Source organism: Dipodomys merriami, unplaced genomic scaffold (assembly GCF_024711535.1).
Source record: "Dipodomys merriami isolate MVZ:Mamm:240054 unplaced genomic scaffold, mDipMer1.0.p SCAF_40, whole genome shotgun sequence".
NCBI classification, from domain to species: Eukaryota; Metazoa; Chordata; class Mammalia; order Rodentia; family Heteromyidae; genus Dipodomys; species Dipodomys merriami.
The window spans coordinates 11,933,148-11,956,623 of record NW_027205604.1 but is presented as its reverse complement, the minus strand read 5'-3'; the positions used below and the strand labels follow the sequence as shown (position 1 = coordinate 11,956,623).

Sequence of the window (23,476 nt, the reverse complement as noted above, 5' to 3'; positions counted from 1 at the left end):
ATTTACAATTACATGGAATTTCACTTAATTTAAATAACACATTTTAATTACATTCTAGTTACATATTTGTTTAGATACTAACTGCTATTATAATATAAATGTCATTATTCAGATCTCAATATATTTAACAGTTGAAACTTGGCCATATTATTATAATAAAATCAAAGTACTAGTGATGTACTTAGTTCTATAATTTTAGCTAATTACTATGAAAGCTTTAGAGAATATTTGAAGACAATGGCAAGGGAAACATAATTCAGATCCAGTTTTCATTTCTCCTCAAGAAATCCAACCAAAAGTGAGTTTCATGACCAAATGATTTGTATTGGTTCATCCAGAGTAACATTATGATTTCTTAGGTTAATATCTAATATCTAAAAAAGAATAAAATCACAATTAATTATATAACCATAACCACACTTTTTTAACCAAAGATGATTTCTATTTCACAAATTATGTAATCTAGATATTTCTTTATTTGATAGCTTTTTATTCAAAAGTAGAATGGATGTTAAATGACATGGAAAACCCAAGATTATTAACCAATTGTCAATATCAATGACATTATTATTTCCACATAATTTGTAAACATGAAGTAGAGTTGTCCTATAACATCCTCTCTACTTCTCTCCTTCACATTTTTCCAATTGTTCAATCCAAAATATGAATTATAAAATATATCTTCCTTTACTTTGATCCAAGGGGCTTTTAGAAGCTTATTTGATTGCCAATGATTGCACTTTGCACATGTTAACTGTAGTTTACAGAGATTTTATTGTATTGGCATGTATTAGTTATCTTAAGGAGACTTAGTGTGATAGTTCAAACATAAAATATACCACAATCTAAATCAACTCTATCTCCATATCTTTTCCTTATTTGCTAAGTTCCGTTCTTAAAACTGTGTCAATAGGTTTTGTTGTTCTCTTGTCATACATGATTACCAAGTAATCATCGATTGACCACAATTGACCACATACATGACTGACCATCCACTCTTTACAACTTCTCTATTGGCTCTCCCACTAAGCTGGTATCCCTCCCAACAACTCAGCCTGCTTTTAGTGTCATTCATTGTGTTTTTTAAAAATTTTTATTTCATTTTATTTCCTATATTTAATTCTCAAAATGTTTTCAATATGGTATTTCACACATGCATATATTATAATTTTGTTAAACTGTCTTCTATTGCTTTCTCTTCCCCCATTTCTCTTTCCCCTATTAACAAGTTCAGTGTGTTTGTTATGCCATCTTCATACAGAAGCTCAAACTATTTTAATATTGCCTATACATTTCTTTCATTGGAAATAATTCCAATTGACCATATAAGGCATAATAATGAAGATAATAAAGTAGCTGTAGCTGTAGGCAGTCATCTCTACTAATTTTATGATTTAGTAAGATCACACATAATTACTAATTTTTCTTTAGCACACTCTGTGCCTTAGCTCAGAAAGTCTGTATTTAATGATCAACTATGTAAAGTAGAGGAAACAAAAAGTATCCACATTTTAATGCCTATTACACATCATGCTCTCCTAAGAGTTTTATGGGATCAGATTTTCACTGTGGACACAGCAAATCTGACCCAAATTGACACATTTACTATTAATACAGGTGTTAAAAGTGAGTCTTAAAATTTATCTAACATGCTTGAGAAGTGGACATGGGTGTGTTGAACGGTGTCCTTTTAACAATGTCCATCACTTACCTTGGATGCTGCACTATGACGAAAGGGAAGGGTCTCAATATTGTCATTGTGTCTCAAAGAAACTTCTTGGATAGCAGGGCTCCCTTCTCCCCACACTTCGATATTTCCAAGCCTAGTTTCATCTCTGTTTCTGTAACCATTTTTCAATATGGTGGTTGTTAAAGTGGTCTACAAAGGTGAAGAAAAAATAAATAATTTAAAAAACTGTTTCATCTGCAGAACAAAAATTAATTGTTTTGGAAAACTTTATCTGCTAAATATCATCTATTACATAGTCCAGGAAACCATGCACTTGAATTAAGTATGTTCCATAATAAATATTGAATAAAAATTTACACATACTTTAACAGAATTGTTTATAAGTAATCTGAGATACCTTGTTTAAATTAAATTCCACCAGTAAATACATGTCTCTTTCATAGGTATCTGTAGAAAGATAAAAAGAAATGGATTTTTATTTTCAAAGAACAATAATATTAGTGTAAATGACTTTAGTTTCCAAGGAAAATTTTCTTGATGCATTTCTGATTAAAATAAAAATGATAAAAAGTCATCTATGTCTCAATCTCCCTAAAGCTCATTGTTGACATAATAATTCTATAGGTGACATTAATTAAATATTTGACAGATTTCAAGTACTTTATCAAAGCTATACCATGATTTAATATTACTCAGTGTTCAAAAGAGAAAAGCTTCAAAAGATTTAAATAAAAGGTCAAAAGTCAATATCTAATTACTCATAAGGTCTGTAAACAATCCCAGGTTTTGCTGATTTCTAACATTCATATACAAATATCATAGTGGATGGAGAAAGAATAGTAGTTAAGTACATGAATAAAACATGAAAACAACATGGAAAAGCCAATGTATTTTAACTCCTCTTTGACCTATAAATATAGCACTGTACTCATTAATTACTGAAAAATATTTTGCTGTGAAATGTTTGGTAATAACACTGATACTCTGCCAAGTTTCCTGCAGAGTAAAGTGTAAACAAATAATAAGATATGTAAGTATTAATGTGCCATACATATTTTAGTCTTAACATGTAAATATAAAATAGTAGCCTAATTTAGTCGTTTTAAGCACAGAACTAGGTTAAAAAATAGGGATAGATTATTAGGAAAATGTGGGTATTTTGCTTACATAAGAGAACAAGAATGCATATGACCTTTGTGAATGGCATATATTAAATTGTTTCTTTAGGATAAATAGCACAGGTTGACATTTTATGTGGTTATAACTTTATGAAGCTACAAGAGCCAAAGTTTTAAGATAACTTCATTTGTGTGTACCTTTGATATTTTTGAGAAGGAAAATAATAGTCTACAACAGATTTGAAATGTGTTTGTTTAAAACAGGTGGATGGTTAGCAGCTGATTGCAGTAGGAGAAAGCCAACACAGTAACCACAGAAAACTATTTGTATTGTATTAAGGTTTATATCCAGTCAAGAAATTCCCAGAGCATTATTTGAAATCCTTATACTTAATTATATTAAATATACTGACACTTTGAAATATAACCAAAAGAAATCATTGTAATTGCCCAGAACAAATGTATGTTTTCATGAGGAGATCATAAATAAATATATGACTTTACTATTACTTTCCAGACTCAGCCCTGGGAACTGAATCAGATAAAGGCCATACAGTCTGCATGTAGCCTGATATTTTTTTAATGAGGAAAAAAATATTTCTGAAAGAAAAACTCCCTACCTATACATTATAAAGCATTAAGTAGGTTAAATTATGATATTCAATATCTCAAAATTATTGCTAATTATTTTAATGGTTAGTAATAATCCAAAAATATTGTTACATTATGATATTCAATCATTCCAAAAATGTGAATCATGTGAATCATGTGAATCATGCAAAATGTGAATCTCTCAAGTTTTACATTCCTGGGAAATTGTGGAGCAAATGAAAAAGAAATACTGGAAACTGTGAAGAATTCCATTATTGTGTTAATGACCATCCAGGGCCTGAGGAAGAAGGTTGATTTCCACACTTACTACATGAAAACTTTAGGAGAAAGATTTATTTTTCCCTCAATTAGATGCTTCTCATTAGCATAAGATTATTTTATCAACCATAATATATTTACTTAGACTTATTTCTTATGGTGGCAGAACATTTAATTTGACCTGAAGATACACACACACACACACACACACACACACACACACATTGTACATTCCTAGGAAATATTTTATTTACACACAGTAACAAACACTGAAAAGCAAGAAAGAAGACAAAACCTCATTAGACTAGATATTGGGCTGATTCCACTCATGTCAGTAAATAGAATCAATATGAAAAAAAAAGATACATACACATGTTGCTGCAAGAAAAATCTATTATATATTATATATAATCTACTCTATAATTAGATATACTCTACATACTACAATATAGAGTAAGTATAATCCACTATTATATATATATATATAATTTACTATATGTACTATATATAATGTATATTTCAGAAAACTATTCCAAGAGATCTTCAATTTCTTTCTTTTTTTTTTTTGGGGGGGGGGGGTTGGTCCGGTTGTGGCATCTGAACTCTGGGACTGAGCACTGTCCCTCAGCTCTTCAGCTCAAGGCTAGCGCTCTACCACTTGAGCCACAGCGCCACTTCTGGCTTTTTTTCTTTTTGCTTATGTGGTGCTGAGGAATCGAACCCAGGGCCTCATGCATGCAAGGCAAGCACTCTACCACTGAGCCACCTTCCCAGCCCTAAGATCTTCAATTTCTTACGGATGTTAGTTCATATTAAAAAGTTTTGTGTAAGCTGGGCACTGGTGGCTTGTACATGTATTCGCCGATCAAGAGGCTGAGATTTAAGGATTGTTGTTTGAAGTCAGCCTGGGCAGAAAAGTCCATGAGCTTCATCTCCAATGAACCACCAAAATGTCAGAAGTGGAGCTTGGTTCAAGTTGTAAATCACTATAGCACAAAAGCTCAGGGACAGGTCAACCACCCTAAGTTCAAGTCCCAGGAATGCCACATCCCCCTCAAAAAAAGGTGACAGTTCTACTGACTAGAGTATTAATACTAGTGGTCAGCAAACTTTTAACTCGCCATGATACCAAAAGACAGGCAGCAACAGCTGCACAGCTCAAAGTTTAGCTGTACAGGTACAGGCATAATTGAAACAAGCTTAGATGCATGTGTAATGATATATCTTAGTGCTGAATATTTTTAATAAAGCAAACAAAGAAGTGAAACCAATATCCACAACGTACAGAGGCCTAACTCAAAATCAGGTCTTTTGGTTTTGTACTTTCTTTGCTCAAGGGACAACTGGGGCATGTAGTTTTTGCTTGTCTTTAGCATTGAATGCACCTTGCTAAGCATTTTGAGCTGATACAGCTGAATGTGTTCTATTCTGCTGTGGGTGACCCTTGCCAGGAAACTCTTAAGTTATTAATTAGTGTATTTAAAAATGAGATGGGAGTTTTAAAATATTGGAATCATTGTGTAACTTGAAACAATTAATAACTAGGATCTTTTAGCTTTCTGCTCAGACTCTAGTGTATACTACCAGCTAATGTAAACAGTTTGAAGGAATGATTAGATTTATCTGCTAGTTCGGGCACTCACTGATAGTGTCGCCATCATCCCAAAACAGAGAACCTCCTGCCATTTGATTGTCATCTGCTGCCACGATGAGCTTCATGTAGTTTTTTCGACTATAAGAAAGAAATAGATAATTTCCTGTACATTTGTGGAATGGTATTTTTGCATATGACATCTGTGCATGAATCCAATGTCATACAAATATAAATACCAATTAATTAGAACACAAATATTTACACAAAAATAAAGACATACATCTTTTCTTAAATGAATTGGTAACACCTAAATCCGTAAAAATCAATTTCTTCCTCCTCTGTTTCTTTCTTTTTTTTTTTTTTTAAATTTTTTTCCAGTCTTAAACTCAGGGCTTGGGTGCTGTACCTGATTCTCTTTGTGGTCAAAGCTAACACTCTACCATTTGAGCCAAAGATCCACTTCCAGCTTTTTCTGAGTGGTTTATTGGATATAAGATTGTCATGGACTTTCCTGCCCCAGTTGGCTTGAACTTCAATCCACAGATCTCAGCCTCCTGAGTGGCTAAGATCAGAGGTGTGAGCCACTTGTGCCCAGCTAAAATTCATAATTTTTCATACATAGTACCATGAATGTCTTTTAAAATTGAAGAGTGTTGAAGTGTCCTCATTTATAGTATTACAACTTATATCATGACATTTATATTATGAGAACATATATCATGGCATTTATCTTATGACAATTATATCATGGCATTTATATTATGACAACTTTTATCATGGCATTTATATTATGGCAATTTATATCATGGTATTTATATTATGACAACTTATGGCATTTATATTATGGCATGTATATTAGGGCAGTTTGGTGTGACAGCCTCAAATTCCCAAAGAAGAATTTCTCAAACCAACAACGTTTTACTCTCTGCCTTCTCCAATCACAAATGGTAAAGGACTGGTTGTCATGGATGTTTGAAAGTATCCAGAATCAGAAACTACAAGTTTCTTCAAAAACAAGATATTAACCTGTCACCATGACTGTATATATTTGTTAATATCCACTGGGTAAAGAGAATTCTATCATTGTATCAAGAGAGACTCATAAAAAAACTGGTTTAATCCACAATTTTCCAACACTAACTACATTTTTAGATGAAAAATTTTCACAATTTGTATTGTTATATATATATATATATATATATATAATGTGGTTATATATACATATCTATATGTACAGCTTCATGTATATCTATATGTATATGTCTATATCTATCAATTTCTAAATCTAGATAGATATCTATATATCTATAGAGAGACCTATCTCTATAGATATCTAGATATCGATAAATCTATATCTATCTATAGATCTTTAAATAGATCTAGATCTACATAGATCTAGAGACAGCTATAAATAGCTATAGCAAGCTAGCTAGCTATATCCACAACCAATGCTGCATATGTCAATTTCTCCCTTCACACACACAAACACAGACAGACAGAGAAGGGTGGGGAGAGGGAGAAGGAGAGGAAAACTGTCCTGTAGGAGGTTATAATAGATCTTACAGGTCATCATCATTATCTAAACCTAAAACATGTAAGACAACATGAGTGGACACTTGTGAATGCTGAACTTGGGCTTCTGAGGTAAGTTTGTGCTGGCTCATCAGTTGTCAGACATTTTCAGCTGTGACAATGGGCGTTCCATAGAAAACTCAGCCTTTCTCTCCTGCTGCTGAAATGTGAAGCTATTCTATTTTAAATGTCTTATAAAAAATAAAGCAACAATTTATTCCACATATCAGAGGGAGGACTAAAAAACAGATCACCAAGCCAAGTGCGCCACTGAGAAGACACAATATTAGCTTGTCAATTCTTCTCAGCGTTATTACATAGGCCCTCAAGTCTGAATTTGTATTTCACTCCGGGAAGCTGTCTTCCTTTACAAAAGGAAATTTCATCGGAAGCCAATTTCCTCAGGATCTCTTGAATTGCCACATATTCCCACCTACGGAGGTGCTGAAGTTATTTTCCAGAACTTTTTTTTTGAGGCTTAAAAAAAAATTAAAGAGTACTGGAGGAAAAGATTGGATTTTTACAAATATATCACTGTTGGCTTATTTTTTGTTCTCCGGTATAATAAAGTCTCTTCCCCAGGTGGTTTGTTTACAGTTTATTATAAACTATCTGGTTCCCTCACATGTGGGGCTCCTCAGTTGGGCCACAAACCTGCTACATGCGCAGTACAGCACCTGCCTGGGTGCCCTGAGGTCCTTCCAGGGGACTGCCACCAACACTGATGTTCTTCTCCTTCAGCGGACTGCCACTAATACTGATGCTCTTGTGCTTGCTGTGCTGCCTAGGAGGTTGTTCTATTCATCTGCTCCCACACAGGTGATTGTGTGACAGAATAAGTTGCTTGAGAGTCAAGTAAATACTCAGACCCTGTTAACTAGCTTGAAAGTCATGAAAATATTAAAGGCCTCCTTCATTCTGTCATCTCTGCACTCTACATTGCAAAGTTGAATCAGAGCCCTGGAAAGAGTGTTGCTCACCTGTGAAATGTGTTCTGAGCTGGCTCTTGGCATGGCAGGATGTAGCCACCTCGCACATGTAGATTTATCATATCAAAAGGAGCTGGAAAAGTATGGTATCCACCTCTGATATTTATCTCTTCGCCCTGGAAATGAATGGAATGGTTAGAAAAACAAGAGAAAGAAGAAATAGAATCATTCACAATATTGGTATTTGAGGGGGAACTTTTTTAATTTATTTTTTTTATTGTGAAGATACTGTTCAGAGGGGTTATAGTTACATGAGTAAGTCAATGATTACAGTTCCTATTGAGCATTGATACCACCCCCTCTTTTGTTTTTCCCCTACTATCTCTTCCCCCACACCTCCCCAAATCCTCCCTTCCCCCTCCCCAACCCCGAAAGTTGTAAAGTTCGTTTTGAACATAGTGTCTTACACATCTCATTGTTATAATGGGTCAACTTGTATCCTTATTGAGAACAATTATAAATCAAATGCTATATGTCCAAATCCATGGAACATTCCTCAATACAATAAAGGCTGTATATGACAAACCTACAGCGAGCATTATATTTAATGGTGAAAAACTAAAGCCATTTCCTCTTAACTCAGGAACAAGACAATGATGTCCACTCTCACCACTTCTCTTCAATCTAGTATTAGAATGCCTAGCTACAGCAATAAGACAAGATGCAAACATCCAAATAGGATCCAAATAGGGAAAGAAGAAATAAAACTCTCCCTCTTTGCAGATGACATGATCTTGTATTTAAAGAATCCCATAGACTCCACTCCCAAATTACTCAAGCTGATTCAAAACTTTGACAAAGTTACAGGGTATAAAATTAACCGTCCAAAATCAATGGCTTTTCTGTATGCCAACAATGAGAAAAGTGTGGCTAAAATTAGGAAAGCAACTCCATTTGTAATAGCCCCACAAAAAATAAAATACCTAGGAATTAACCAAAGAAGTGAAGGACCTCTATGATGAAAACTTTAAAAACTTGAAAAAGGAAATCAAACAGAACTTAGAAAATGGGAAAAACTCCCATGCTCCTGGATTGGAAAGATCAACATCGTGAAAATGGCAATACTTCCCAAGTCTATCTACAAATTCAATGCAATACCTATCAAAACTCCAACCTCATTCTTCAAGGAAATAGAAGAGGCAATCCAAAAATTCATATGGAACAATAAAAGACCCCGAATAGCAAAAATGCTCCTCAACGGAAAGAACGCTGCTGGAGGAATATCAATACCAAATTTGAAACTCTACTATAAAGCCATAGTAATCAAAACAGCTTGGAACTGGCACAAGAACAGACCTCAGGACTAATGGAATAGAATTGAAAACCCAGAAATGAACCTACAGACCTATAGCCATCTAATCTTCGATAAGGGAGCTAAAAAAAAAAATAGAATGGAAGAAAGACAGCCTCTTCAGTAAATGGTGCTGGCAAAATTGGTTAACTACTTGTAGAAAACTAAAGCTAGATCCTTATATATCACCCTGCACCAGAATCAACTCCAAATGGATCAAAGACCTCGAAGTCAAAGCAGACACTCTGAAAACATTACAGGATGGAATAGGAGAAACCCTAGGTCTCCTTGGCACAGGCCAAAATTTTCTTAATAGAGACCCGGAAACACAACAAATCAAAGAAAGGTTGGACAAATGGGATTGCATGAAGTTGCAGAGCTTCTGTTTGGCAAAGGACATAGCTAGCAAGATCAATAGAAAGCCTACGGATTGGGAGAAGATCTTCACTAGACATACAACGGATAAGGGTCTCATATCTAAAATATACTTGGAACTCAAAAAATTAAATCCCCCAACAACAAATCCTCAAAAAAACAAGTGCCCAATAAATAAGTGGGCGAAAGACTTAAAGAGAAACTTCTTTGAAGAAGAAAGAAGGATGAAGAAATGCTCAACCTCCCTAGCCATAAAAGAAATGCAAATCAAAACAACATTAAGATACCACCTCACCCCAGTTAGAATGGCAAAAATCAAGAACTCTAATAACAACAGATGCTGGAGGGGATGTGGACAGCAGGGAACCTTACTGCATTGTTGGTGGGAGTGTAAACTTGTTCAACCACTTTGGAAATTAGTATGGAGGTTCCTCAAAAGACTCCACCTAGAGCTCCCCTATGACCCAGCAGTACCACTTTTGGTCATTTACCCAAATGTTTACAAACAAGACCACACTAAAGCTACCAGCACAGCTATGTTTATTGCAGCATTATTTACCATAGCTAAGATCTGGAACCAACCCAGATGCCCTTCAGTAGATGAATGGATCAAGAAAATGTGGTATATATACACAATGGAATTCTATGCCTCCATCAGAAAGAATGACATTGCCCCATTTGTTAGGAAATGGAAAGACTTGGAAAAAAATTTTATTAAGTGAAGTAAGCCAAGCCCAAAGAAACACAGGACCCATGGTTTCCCTTATTTGCAATATCTAGTGTATGTACGAGTCAAGCAGAACAGGTCAGATAAGGTGATGTTAGGAAAATGAACCCTAAGATAGGTATTTAAATTTTTTTCTTTCATGCATTTGTTTCTAACGCATTTATAAGATTATTTCTTTGTTGCTTTGTATGTCCCTCCCCCACAGTATAACCCCTGCTTTCACTGTATTTGATGTTGGTATAATTTGTGGAGGGGAAGGGGAAAAACAAGTCGTTTAAATAAGGATACAGGTGGACCTGTTGCAACAATGAGAAGTAAAAGTTGTCATGTCGAAAACAAACTTTACAACTTTGGTGGGGGAGGGGAGGATTAGGTGGGGGGTTGGGGGGAGGCTGGGAAGGCATGGGTAGGGGAAACAAAGGAGGAGGCTACAATGCTTGATAAGAAATGTACTCATTATCTTGCCCATGTAATTGTAACCCCTCTGTACAGTATTTTCACAATAAAAAATAAATTTTTTTTAAAAAAGCAGCTACTGGTGGCTCATATCAGTAATCTTAGCTATTCAGAAGGCTAGATCTCAGGATCACACTTGTAAGCTAGCCTGAATCTTCAAATCTCAGACTCTTATCTGCAATCAACAACAAAACCCAGCAATGGTAATGTGACTGAAGTGGTACAGCACTAGCCCTAGATACCAAAAGCCAAGTGAGAATCCAAGCCCCATTACCAACATAAAAAGTAAAAATAAGAAGTAAAAATACAAATAAAGCCAAACAGTTATTTGGGAAACCATGCTGTCAAAGGCTATCATTAGCTCCTGTTCAAATTCAGGTCCTCATAAAAGCTCTGAAAGTTTGTCAGTGTCTGTTTTGTAGAGGTCATAAGAAGGAATTCTGTGGATTTTGTAAGGTCACCAAAGCAGTCACTGACTTTCCATGGACATTATACTTTGAAAGACTGCACTATTTTTAATGATCATTTTGCAAATGAAGAGCAATGACCTTTCTGAGTATATTGCAAACTTTCCATCTTCTTTTTAATGACAAATGAAGAAACTCTTCTCACTCACTTGGCATAATTCAATTGTAATTAGTAAGAAATGTTTTGCTGTTAATTTTTTTAAAGTGGAAAGGAAACAAACACATCATAGATCCCATCAATTTCTGTTTAGTGAATTCCCCAGAGCTGTGTTAACAACTTACAGTATAGTAGTCGAACCACCGAGCGTCAGGAACGTAGCCACGCACAGATGTCACATACTAGGATTTAAAGATACAATGGTCAAAGCCATATAAACCCCAAAGTAGCATTTTATGAGGAAAATATGTGGTAGAACTTACAGGCTCTAGTACAGGCGTAACCATAAATGCTGGACCCCACAGAAACTGCTTGAAAATATCCCAGGTTGTCTTCTCTTGGAAGAACCTTGACAAGTAATTACAAATAATTACTAAGCCAAAAAGTCTATCTGTCCCATATATCATTAATTTTAATTTGCAAATTTTGTGTTCATTTAAATCATACTCAAACCAAAACAACCTTGACACTTGAAACTGAACATGCATCAGTATGACATTCTAAAAAGAACACTGTGTCATTACTGTTAAATAACAAAAAGCAGGTCAGGAGGATGGGTATAGGAACAACTGATCAAAACATTTACTCTAGAAGAAGACTCAGGAATGCTAACTTTTTTCTAGCATATTATTGAAATTCCTAGAAGTATTAACATACATTCTGCCATAGAATAATTGAGTATGTACAATAAAGATGTTTACTTGTTAAATTTTTAAAAAATCACTGAAGCCAGGAGTAGCAGCTTACACCTGTAAGACAAGCACTTGGGAGACTTAGGCAAGACAATCATGAGTTTGATGTTAGCCTGGATGCACAGAAAACATGCCTCAAAAGTTTGACAAGAAATGTACTTATTACCTTACTTACATAACTGTAACCACTCTGTATATCACCTTGACAATAAAAAAATTCAAAAGAAGAAAAAAACTCAAAAACTAGACGGATGCTCATGGCTCACACTTGTAATCCTTGCTACTCAGGAAGCTGAGATCTATGGATTGCAGTTCAAAGCTAGCCTGGGCAAGGAAAGTCTGTGAGAGTTTCATCTCCAATTAACCACCAGAAGACCAGAAGTGGCACTGTGGCCTAAGTGATAGAGCATTAGCCTTGAGCTGAAGAGCTCAGGGACAGTGCCTAGGCCCAGAGTTCAAACCCCACCCCTGACAAAAAAAAAAAAAAAGAGACAAAAAAACAAAAAAAAAAATAGAAAAAAAAGTTATCCTACTTAATATCTGAAAGCATTTTATAAGTCCTCATGGGAAATAAGAAAAGATAATAGAAGAATATGATTAGTGGGCTATGGAGGGGGCTCAGTGGTAGAGCGCATGCCTTGCATGCATGAGGCCCTGGGTTCGATTCCTCAGCACCACATACGCAAAAAGAAAAAAGCCGGAAGTGGCGCTGTGGCTCAAGTGGTAAAGCACTAGCCTTGAGCTGAAGACACCCCCCCCAAAAAAAAATATGATCAAAGTACATTAGATGCATGTGTAGAAATCTCATTTATTTTTACAATAATATATACTAATTAAAGTTAGAAGACATTGTTTTATATGTTGCTAGATTGCTGAATTAGTTCGATGACCATTAAAATGAAAATCTATTATATAGTTTGAGAATAGTCTTTATTAAACAGACATGTTTGCTCTCTAATTGAAATGAAACTAAATTTTAATATGTTTATTCTTTGCCTTTTTCTTTAGTAAATGAGACTGAGGCCAATGCTGATTAGATTGTTGGATTTACACATCCACCCACTTCTCATGAGAGCAAAACCCACGCAGTCTCAATAGACCAAAAACCCATGGGCTTCTGGCTAGAGATAGAGTTCAAAGTTAATAATCCAATCATTCCAGGGAACTAATAGGGATCACTAAAAAAGTGATGCATTTGTAAATGTCAGAGTAAGGAATGGATAGAATAGAATCTGAAATATGGAAAAGATTATGGCCAATAAATTAAAAAGGCAACTTGATAATATCTTGAGACAAAAAACTAAAATAAAGAAAACTAAGTCTTTCGTGCAGTAATCAAAAAAGAAAAGAAATGCTCATCAGTATATTATTTCTGAAATCATTTTGTTAGTTGTGTAAATCTGTTGACATTTTTTATTGTTGTTTCATCCCTAGTAAATTCTTAAAGTCCAGCTAATTTAACAATTCCAGCCACCGGTTGTATGAATAACTGGTAGATCTTGGCTGCCTTGGTGTCATTGGATTGCATGTTTAGATTTTTATAACATTTACAACAGGAATCAATATTTGTCTTAAAACTAGAATGCCAAAGTATTCTCAATAATGTATATGGACTAGCCTCTTTTACATATGGCCATATATCTATATGAACGGTAAGAAGTAAATTCACCAAAAATCTCTATGAAGAATGACCAGACCAGACTAAGGTACACTACTGAAGATCTTTGTGAACAGGTGGAATAGGGGGGAGTTTTTTTGTCACAAATTTATATTTGGCAGATTAAGTGAAATGCACTAAACTTCAATTAATTAAATAATGGGAAATAACAGAACTTTTCCCTATGAATTTTTGAAATGTTCTAATTATAGATATATATTACACATAAAGCATTTAGAACAGTGTCTGGCACACTGTAAGCACTTTAAAATTGGTTTTTGCAGTTTAATAATAAATTATTGTTTCCTCAGCTAATGCATCATATTCATGTGATTACTATATGTATTCATTTAAATACTTTATTAACCCAAATGAATATTAAAATTCCAACAAAAGTCCTCCACTGTAAGAGTGATTTGAACAAATTAAATGGAAATTATTTCTCTATAGGAGGAAGAAAGTGCCTTTTTACTTACTCATGCAAAAGAGGTCGGATAACAGTGCCACCCTTGGCATGAACTTCATGCATTTGTGTGTAGAAATAGGGCAATAAAGTGTATCTAATCTCCAGGACATGCTTTGACATTTCGGCAAAAGATGTATTCCAGGAAACGGGATCTTGTCTCTGAAACAAAACACAATTAAGTAGACATAAATTATTATCTCTGTTTAATACTTACATGGAGAACAAAATAAGTTTTATGGATTCTCTGTCATGTTATCTGTACCTCTTCACAGGAACCATATGCTAGGATATTTCTACTTCTTATGATTTAAGAAAAAGATGTCAGTATTTTATTATGCCATGTTGGCCCAAGGCTAACCCTACACAAGTAAAAGTTTTCCTTTTAATAAATGAGAACAAATACATAGTCAACAATGGTGCTACTCAGTGGCAGAGCAAGTCATCTGGGATGGAATTAACATGATTGATAATGCTATGTCATAATGCTATACTGAAATAATGAAATACAGAATGTATCATGGTGCCCTCACATTATACCTCTCATGAGATATGAATAGACTATAATACTAAATAACTAACATCTAAAGGAAGATAGGGTGCAAGGTGAAGTTAAAGCATGTGTTCAAGACTCGTCTGCAATGCCTACTCCATGAATCAAGACTAAAACTGAGAATTCCAAAATCCTATACATTTATCATTGTCCCTGTGAGTAAAAATATAAGATAACGGTAACTATTCTATTTTGATAGCAGAGATACAAGAGCTTTACAGATTGATATTATATTTATGGAGTTAGCCACTTCCCTAGATTTGGGGAAGAGAAAGTTTGAATATTGAATGAGTGATCATTCTAGTTTCCAAGGGCTAGGATCTCAATAGACTTGAAAGTAAAAGTCGACCTGGAACTATTAAAATACATACAAAATACTATTGCTACTATTCGCAGAGTAGAGTAAAAAAGAAAAGATCATAGCTAAACAATGTATTCTTTTTGAGCAGAATACTAAGATTTTAAACTCAGAGCCTGGCTTTTGTGGCAAGAAATTGTCTCTTTAAGCCACCTCTGTCAAAGCTTTGTAGTTTAGTTATGCTGTGGATAAGGTTTCATAATGTTTGCATTCCGTTCTTGACTGAAATACTACTATGAAATATGGAATTCCACAGGTAACACTACACTCAGCTGATTGAGATGGTTTCTTGCTTATTTTTGCATAGGCTGATCTTCAACAGAAATCTTCCAAATTTTTCCATCTCAACTATCTGAAATTACAGGTATAAGCTACCACCTTCAATTTCCACCGTCCATTCTTAAATTTGAGTCCACGGATTCATGTTTAATTGAAATGAAGTTTCTCTTCTGCAGTTTTAATTCATAAAAGCTCATTCTTTGTCTCCTAGTCTATTTAGTCTGTCTTCAAAAACTCCAACCATTTTATGAACTTGCAAATGTTCCTTATACCTGAAATTCTCTTTTCCACATTGATATTGGCCCTTTTCACACACTCAAGTCTTCGTTCCAGTATCACTTCAGTCAAAATTCCACAGAACACCATAAAGGTCTATCAGGTATTTACATCCGACATAAGACAAATTTTCTCTCTCCCTCTTTTTTAAGTCTTTCTAGGACATAATGATTCATTGGGAATAGCCTGTAGATATTTGATGGTAGACTTTGAGGAAATATTATTTAATCAGTCTATGTCCTTGCTTTTATTAATCCATACCCTAGTCCCCAAATACTACAGCCTTCTGAATTGTATTATCAACAGCCAGGTTTCTTATTTAAACACCCCTAATTCATTTAATATGTATCTACTCTGACTTTCAAATGTGGGAACTATCCTGTCTTTCGTCATTGAAAGCAGCTGCCTTCAAACCTACTATGATAAGGATTTTTCTTATTCCTGTTTTTTCCCAACTCCTTCACTGAAGTGATGATCAGCAAATGTTGCACTGAGATACATATTTCTTCTAACTTGATAACCTTTCAAGCATTATAGTTGTGTCTCTCATATTTCTCAGTGTGTTACTAAAGCTCAGCCTCCGAAGCTACTTCTCATGAATCCCCTCCCTTGTTTTCTTGATTATCAACTCCATATTCATAACATTTTCCTTTTCAGCCTATCCACCCCATCCTTACTACAAATGGCTTTCTTTCCAATTATGTACTTGGAAGCAGGTTTACTTGTTCTTTTCAGTATGAAAGAAGTTCCAGAGGCACATTATTCTCTGGCTGCTACAAAATAAAATTGTACAGAACTATTATAGTAAAGTAGATTAACTAATCCTGCCATGTACCCTGAAATAGAATGAAGAAGTCTTTCGGTCAGAAAATTCTCCAGTATTGTGACAAGAGGTATCCTTCATAGGTCTGAAGAGATTCAAAGCATTAACACGGAAGTCAGTCAGGAGGGATACAGTCTTCTGAAACATATCTATTTTTGGCTGGGAGAAAAGGCTGGAGGAATCACAAGGATGACTTACTCGGGTAAATGCGATGTTGTGATTCCGAGAGTAGGGATAGAAGGCCCCCAGCTGCGTCCAGCGAGCACAGAGGTGGTATTCGGAATTGTTAAAGAAACCACAGATGTCTGCTCCAGTCTGAAAGATAGTATTGTATTTAATTTATTTTGAATAATAGGTTTTTTAAAGTATATTTATTGCCAATGAAGACAAAATAAACAGACATACTTACATATGATATTCCAAAGAGACTAAACTCCATCATACCTAAACATTAGAAAGAATAACTTTAGGAAGCTAAATCTTATACATTATAAAATTATTACTTCTTTTAATAAGCTTACTATCTTTTAATATCTACTCATTTTCAGCGAAATTAGTTTGGATTATTCACATGTGCCTCTCCAACTTCGTATAAAATTCAAGCTTTTTTTTTTACTTTATAACATTAACAAATATTATAAAAACAAGTTATTTATAAAAATAAGCTTCATTGACACTTGAAATAAGATATGTTCAATGCACAAATCTTTCTTAAACATATTATATAATAGAGAAGAAAGCAGCTGTGGTTTTTCTAATTTTATTTGTGAAATTAATCAGTTTGTTTCTGTAGCTATGTCACTAAAGGTCTTGTCATTAAAATCTAATGAATTATCTCCATTAAATAAAATCTTGTAAGAATTTATCACTTCAATAAAACTATGGTATAGTTCTTTGTTAAAGGAATATGTTTGTACATTGTTTTCCTTGAAATGATCATCAGAAAATAATTTTAAGACAAAACAGAAAACAGAAAAAATACTTAAAATAATACTATCTAATTTATCTATTTGTATCATTGTTAATATAAGTTTTTTTAATTTTATTCAGAAATGTTGTATTCCTTACCATTTTTCAATGATTTCTATTGCCTACAATCTACAGTTTTTTCCACATTTCTTATCTTAGCATTAGATTTTTTTCTCATTTCCTTTTCTGTTCAACTACGAAGCTGAGGCCAAAGGGAAAAGACTATATTTTCAATGTAAATCACTTGCATATCGTTTATTCTTATTTACAAGCAATATTCTTGATCCTACATTAAGGCTAATATCATTTCTTAGACAGACAGACAGACAGACAGATAGATAGATAGATAGATAGATAGATAGATAGATAGATAGATAGATAGATAGATAGATAGATAGATAGATAGATAGATGATAGATAGATAGATAGATAGATAGATAGATTGATTATAGGTACATTGTTAGAAATTGGCAACTTTAATACTTTAACTCTTTCCTTTAAAAACTTCTATTATCATCAAGTAATTGTACAGAGGTATTTCACTTCATCATATCAGTTTATGTTTATCTTAATTCTACGCCACCTCTGCCAATCCCATCCATTTCCTCTAATGCATAGCTCCATTTAAAAATATATACATTGAATAATATGTTTGCACTTGACTGGTCTTCCTCATTGGAACTCATTTTTATCATTGTTGTATCACTGATATTTTAGTTGTTCTAAGTCAAACTACTACCAAAAGAATAATTCTGGTGATATAAGTGTTGTCTGAAACAGCACCAAGAGAAAATGCCACAGAACACTTATAAAACTTTGGAGATTATCACATACCAATGATGGATTTGTCCAGATTTTCCCAGTTGGCATAGTTGTCTCCAAGCCAGTGACCCCCCCAGCGCCCGGCGGTGGGATATGTGGAGCGGGAGATGACGATTCCCCTTTTGCCCGTTGTCCTCTGCAGTGCACTAAGAGGCCAGGAAGTACTGTGAGCTCTTATTACACAAGGTGTGATCTTCATCTATTTCCACTAAGGACCACTTCATGGAGATGAAGCATGTGCATTTATATTGTCTCTTAGTCAAAAAAGTTTTTATAACTCAGTAATAGTCAGTTCAACTATTAAGAGTATTAACTGAGTATTTTAAAATGTTAATTTTACATAGATTATTTTTAATAAAATCTATCTACTGATGTTCCAGTTTTTAAAATTATAACTTATGAACATTTAACACTCATATCACATAAAAGCCATTGTAAAATAATACTGTTCAGGGGCTGGGAAGGTGGCTCAGTGGTAGAGCGCTTGCCTTGCATGCCTGAGGCCCTGGGTTCGATTCTCAGCACCACATAAGCAAAAAGAAAAAAGCTGGAAGTGGGCGCTGTGGCTCAAGTGGTAGAGTGCTAGCCTTGAGCTGAAGAGCTGAGGGACAGCACCCAGGCCCAGAGTTTAGGCCCCACGACCCACCAAAAAAAAAAATAATAATACTGTTCAGAAAAATCATACTAAAGTGCTCCTGTTTAGCAGGATAGACTAAAGGAAATAAGATATTGATGGATCTTAAAAATAAATCTAGAGACCTTATTATCTATCCCTAGTAAGATACCATCAAGGCAACAAATTAGGTCATAATTTTTTTGTTTTTCAAGTCTCTGAGGTTGACTTTAATGACGTGTGTATTTTAAAACACAATCTAGTGAAATAATGCAAACCTTTATATATTATCTCTTTCCCTATTCTTACCTTCTCCTACTCTCTCTATCTTTCTCTCTAACTTCTCTCTCATGTCCTGATTGTAGAATATTACAAAATTATTAAATGGAAAAAACTCAATACAATACAAAGTAGAAAAGTATTAGAATTATTTAAAACAATTTTATATGAATACAAACTACAGAATATCTCTAGAGAGCATATCTCAAACTCAGATGCCTAATTAGTAAGACTTTGTTTATCAGCAAGCATTATGGCTAGTATGAAATAACTTTCTTGCTGCAACAAGAACAGCACTGTTTGAGGTAAGAGGTTTATGTATATGTAATAACAGCCTCGAGTCCTTGTAATTTTTAATGTCAAGTATTACCTCTGGTATTCCTTGTATCTCATAAGTTATAAACCTACCACAGTGCTCGGCATCTAAAAAGCAGCTCAAGAATTGTTTTTAATTAGCAAACAACTCAAACAAAATGACAGGAAGCTATGAATATATTAGATAGAAAAGATGATATACTAAACCATCCTTTGACAACTGAGACAAAATTGTATATATTCATTAACATGAAATAGTTTGCCCACTCACCACTTACCAAATCGTAATTTAATTTTTAATATTTTTTAGTTAAGTGATTTTAAGATTACATTCCAGAGTCACCATGTTGCTTGGCAGCCAAATTTTTCTAATGTGTTTATTTTTGATACTCAGAATTAGACATCAACAGCTTCACTTGAGGAAGTTTTATTGTATAGTGTATTAAATTCTTGCTTGGCAGAGAGCAGTCTACATTCCATATTATTGGCATAGTGATGAGTTTTTTTTAAAAAATCAAGGTGATTAGGAAGAATATTAATGAGAAGTCTAGGCTCAGTTAGACATGCTGTCATGGCTAACAAATGATTTATAAGCAGTTTTAGCCCAGGGCATATTCTTTGGTCAGTATCATCAAATTACGTTGTTTGCTTGCCACTGTGCATGAGCCCTTTTCTTGGTAAACCATACAATAAAATGTTCTTGATGAGAATTTTAAAAAATAAAGCCAAAGGATACATACATACATACATACATACATACATGCATGCACAGATACATAGGCACATAGATATATAGATACCACATATATGAGGGACCGATAAAGAGAGAGAATACGAAGATGGATAGGTAGGTAGTCTATAACACAGAAGAAGGTACATGTAAATTGGTCGACAGATACATGATTGATAGGTTGGTAGGTAAATATAAATAGATGTAGATATTTGATTCATAGACGATGGATGGACACAAAGATGTACATAGGTGGGTTATTGATGACCGATAGATACATATATGTAAACTAGTGAATAAAAGATAGATATAAATAGATGTAGATGTGTGATTAATAGAAAATTGATGAACAGATAGGTATAGGTAGATTATAGATGAAAGATGTGTATAGATGTAGATCAATAAATGATAGACAGACAGGCAGACAGACAGGCAGACAGACAGACAGACAGACAGACAGACAGACAGACAGACAGACAGACAGACAGACAGATAGACAGATAGATAGATAGATAGATAGATAGATAGATAGATAGATAGATAGATAGATAGATAGATAGATAGATAGATAGATAGATAGATTATCTTTGATTCCTCCTGGGGGAAGAAGTCAATTTGAGAAGACCATTAGGAGAGAAAGAGCTATGAGAGAAGGCCAACGGTTTCTCACGATAGATAGATAATATAAAGTTAAGTCCAAATGGTCTAAAGATCATTCAAGTGTGGTCTGTGGCTTACTCATAAGTAGGTTTCATCTGGGACCATCCATAGAGGTTGTGCACATCATAATGCAGCACTGAAGACCCATCGCTGAGAATCTGCTCTGTCTCCATGCACATGGTTCGGAAGTGCAATCCTTCATTTCTCTTTGTAAGTGCTGAAGGAAATCAGGGACAACATTAAAGTAGTATAACTATCACTGAAAGGATGCTGTACCTCTTACCTATATATTCTTGTTTTTTTTTTTTCATTTAATTTGAGGGAATAAGAATTGCATCTATTTGTACAGTGTGGTGTTTTGATTCATCAGTGTATTGTGGAAAAGGTATTCTAAAGTTATTAGCATATCTAGCACAAGAAATTTGTAATATCTCTTATATACAATAAGAATAGTATTTACAGTAAGAATCCACTATTTTAAATGCTTTGACATATCTATTATTAATTTTTTCATAATAATTTTATTAAATTATCTTAAGTGAATATGAAGTCATAGATTATTCATGTTCACAATATCATTGAATACCAGAACATTTTCAAGGATATCAAATTATATCCTTGTACACACTGATATATTGTTTTAGCCAGAAATGATCAGTGTTTAAAAATATGCATTAGCTTTTAATCATTTCTATATGCTTTCTAAGTTTTATATTTATAAATATACACACTTAGTCTCTAATTATAACTCAATTACATGAATTTTAATAAACATCTAAGAAACCCTAAATATACTATTTTATGTACTTGGAAAGTGCTAAGTGAACTTTTATTTTTTTAATCTATTTAGTAGCACTAAGCTCTCACTTTGTGTTATTATCCTTTTATTTTTTAATTTATTTTTTAATTTTTTGGTCAGTCATGGGGCTTGAACTCTGGGCCTGGGTGCTGTCCCTCAGCTCTTCAGCTCAAGGTGAGTACTTTACCACTTGAGCCACAGGAGGACACAACAATGCTTGATAAGAAATGTACTTATGAACCAATGAGTGGTTCATTGGAGCTAAGAGTCTCATAGACTTTCCTGCCCTGGCTGGTTTGAACCGCTATCATTAAATCTCAGCCTCCTGAGGAGCTAGGATTACAGGTATGAGCCACTGGTCCCAGGCAAGTATTTTTAAAGATTGTTTTGTCCTTTTATACGTTAGTAGATTAGCTCGGCATTTAGCAGAAAAAAAAGTATCTAGCTTCCATTTATCCTCACTTTAAAAAACAAATAAGTATTTTTTAAATGCTTAACAAGAATTGTTTACAAAAGTCTGGGAAGGTGCAGGCAGAAAAGTCCCTGTGAGACTCTGATCTCCAGTTAATCCCTTAAAACCCAGTAATCCCACTTTTGGGCATTTACCCAAACGTTCACAAACAAGACCACACTAAAGCTACCAGCACAACTATGTTTATTGCAGCATTATTTACCATAGCAAAGATATGGAACCAACCCAGATGCCCTTCAGTAGATGAATGGATCAAGAAAATGTGGTATATATACACAATGGAATTCTATGCCTCCATCAGAAAGAATGACATTGCCCCATTTGTTAGGAAATGGAAAGACTTGGAAAAAATTATATTAAGTGAAGTAAGCCAGGCCCAAAGAAACATAGGTCTCATGGTTTCCCTTATTTGCAATATCTAGTATATGTATGAGTCAAGCAGAAAAGGTCAGATAAGTTAATGTTAGGGAAATGAACCCTAAGATATGTATTCAAATGTTTTTTGTTTCTTTCATGCGATTGTTTCTAACATATTTATAAGATGATTTCTTTGTTGCTTTGTATGTCCCTCCCCCATGGTATAACCCCTGATTTCACTATACTTGATGTCGGTATAATGTGTAGAGGGGAAGGGGAAAAACCAATCGTTTAAATAGGGATACAGGTGGACCCATTGCAACAAGGAGACGTACAAGTCATTATGTCGAAAACGAACATTACAACTTTGGTGGAGGGGGGGGAGGCGGATTGGGTGGGGGAGTGCAGGGAGGATGGGAAGGGATGGGAAGGGAAAACAAGGGAGGCTACAATGCTTGATAAGAAATGTACTCATTGTCTTGCCCATGTAATTGTAACCCTTCTGTACAGTATTTTCACAATAAAAAAAATTGATGTGGAGCTGTGGCTCAAAGGGATAGAATGCTAACCTTGGGCAAAAGGGCTCAGGCTTGAGTTCAAGCCCCATGCCCAAATAACAGCAACAACAACTCTAGCTACTGCACACTTATAATCAGGAGGATTGCAAGACAAGACAAAGTAAGGATAGTGAGATCCTCGGCTCACTAGCGCCAAGCTAGTAGAGCCAGGTACTTTTCGCTTTTTTTAAATACAAGTTTGGTTTTAATCCAAAGGCATATGTAAAAATTTAAGTCTATGTAAAATCATAAAATAAAAATTCAGCATAAAAAATCCAAAGAAAGCTGGGCACCCGTGACTCAGGCCTGTCATCCTAGCTACTAGGAAGGCTGAGATCTGAGGATCGCGGCGCAAAGCCAGCCCTGGCAGGAAAGTCCGTGAGACTCTTATCTCCAATAAACCACTAGAAAATCAGAAGTGGCGCTATGGTTCAAGTGGTAGAGTGTTCGCTTGAGCTGAAGAGCATAGGGACAGCGCCCAGTCCCAGAGTTCAAG

The 23,476-nt window shown here is 34.6% G+C and overlaps 1 protein-coding gene across 1 annotated transcript in view; it reads right to left on the bottom strand.

The window, feature by feature from the left end:
• Positions 1–256: 256 nt before the first annotated feature.
• Si (sucrase-isomaltase) overlaps positions 257–23,476 on the bottom strand; it is a 99,594-nt gene continuing 76,374 nt past the window's right edge. The window contains exons 37-48 of the mRNA XM_069991970.1: positions 20,874–21,012; positions 18,211–18,344; positions 16,817–16,851; positions 16,606–16,722; positions 14,132–14,280; positions 11,570–11,654; positions 11,432–11,488; positions 7,825–7,949; positions 5,322–5,410; positions 2,088–2,137; positions 1,712–1,879; positions 257–374 (exon numbers count right to left, since the gene is read on the bottom strand). Coding sequence (XP_069848071.1) covers positions 306–374; positions 1,712–1,879; positions 2,088–2,137; positions 5,322–5,410; positions 7,825–7,949; positions 11,432–11,488; positions 11,570–11,654; positions 14,132–14,280; positions 16,606–16,722; positions 16,817–16,851; positions 18,211–18,344; positions 20,874–21,012 — 1,217 coding nt within the window. The 3' untranslated portion in view covers positions 257–305. The remainder of the gene's footprint in view (positions 375–1,711; positions 1,880–2,087; positions 2,138–5,321; positions 5,411–7,824; positions 7,950–11,431; positions 11,489–11,569; positions 11,655–14,131; positions 14,281–16,605; positions 16,723–16,816; positions 16,852–18,210; positions 18,345–20,873; positions 21,013–23,476) is intronic.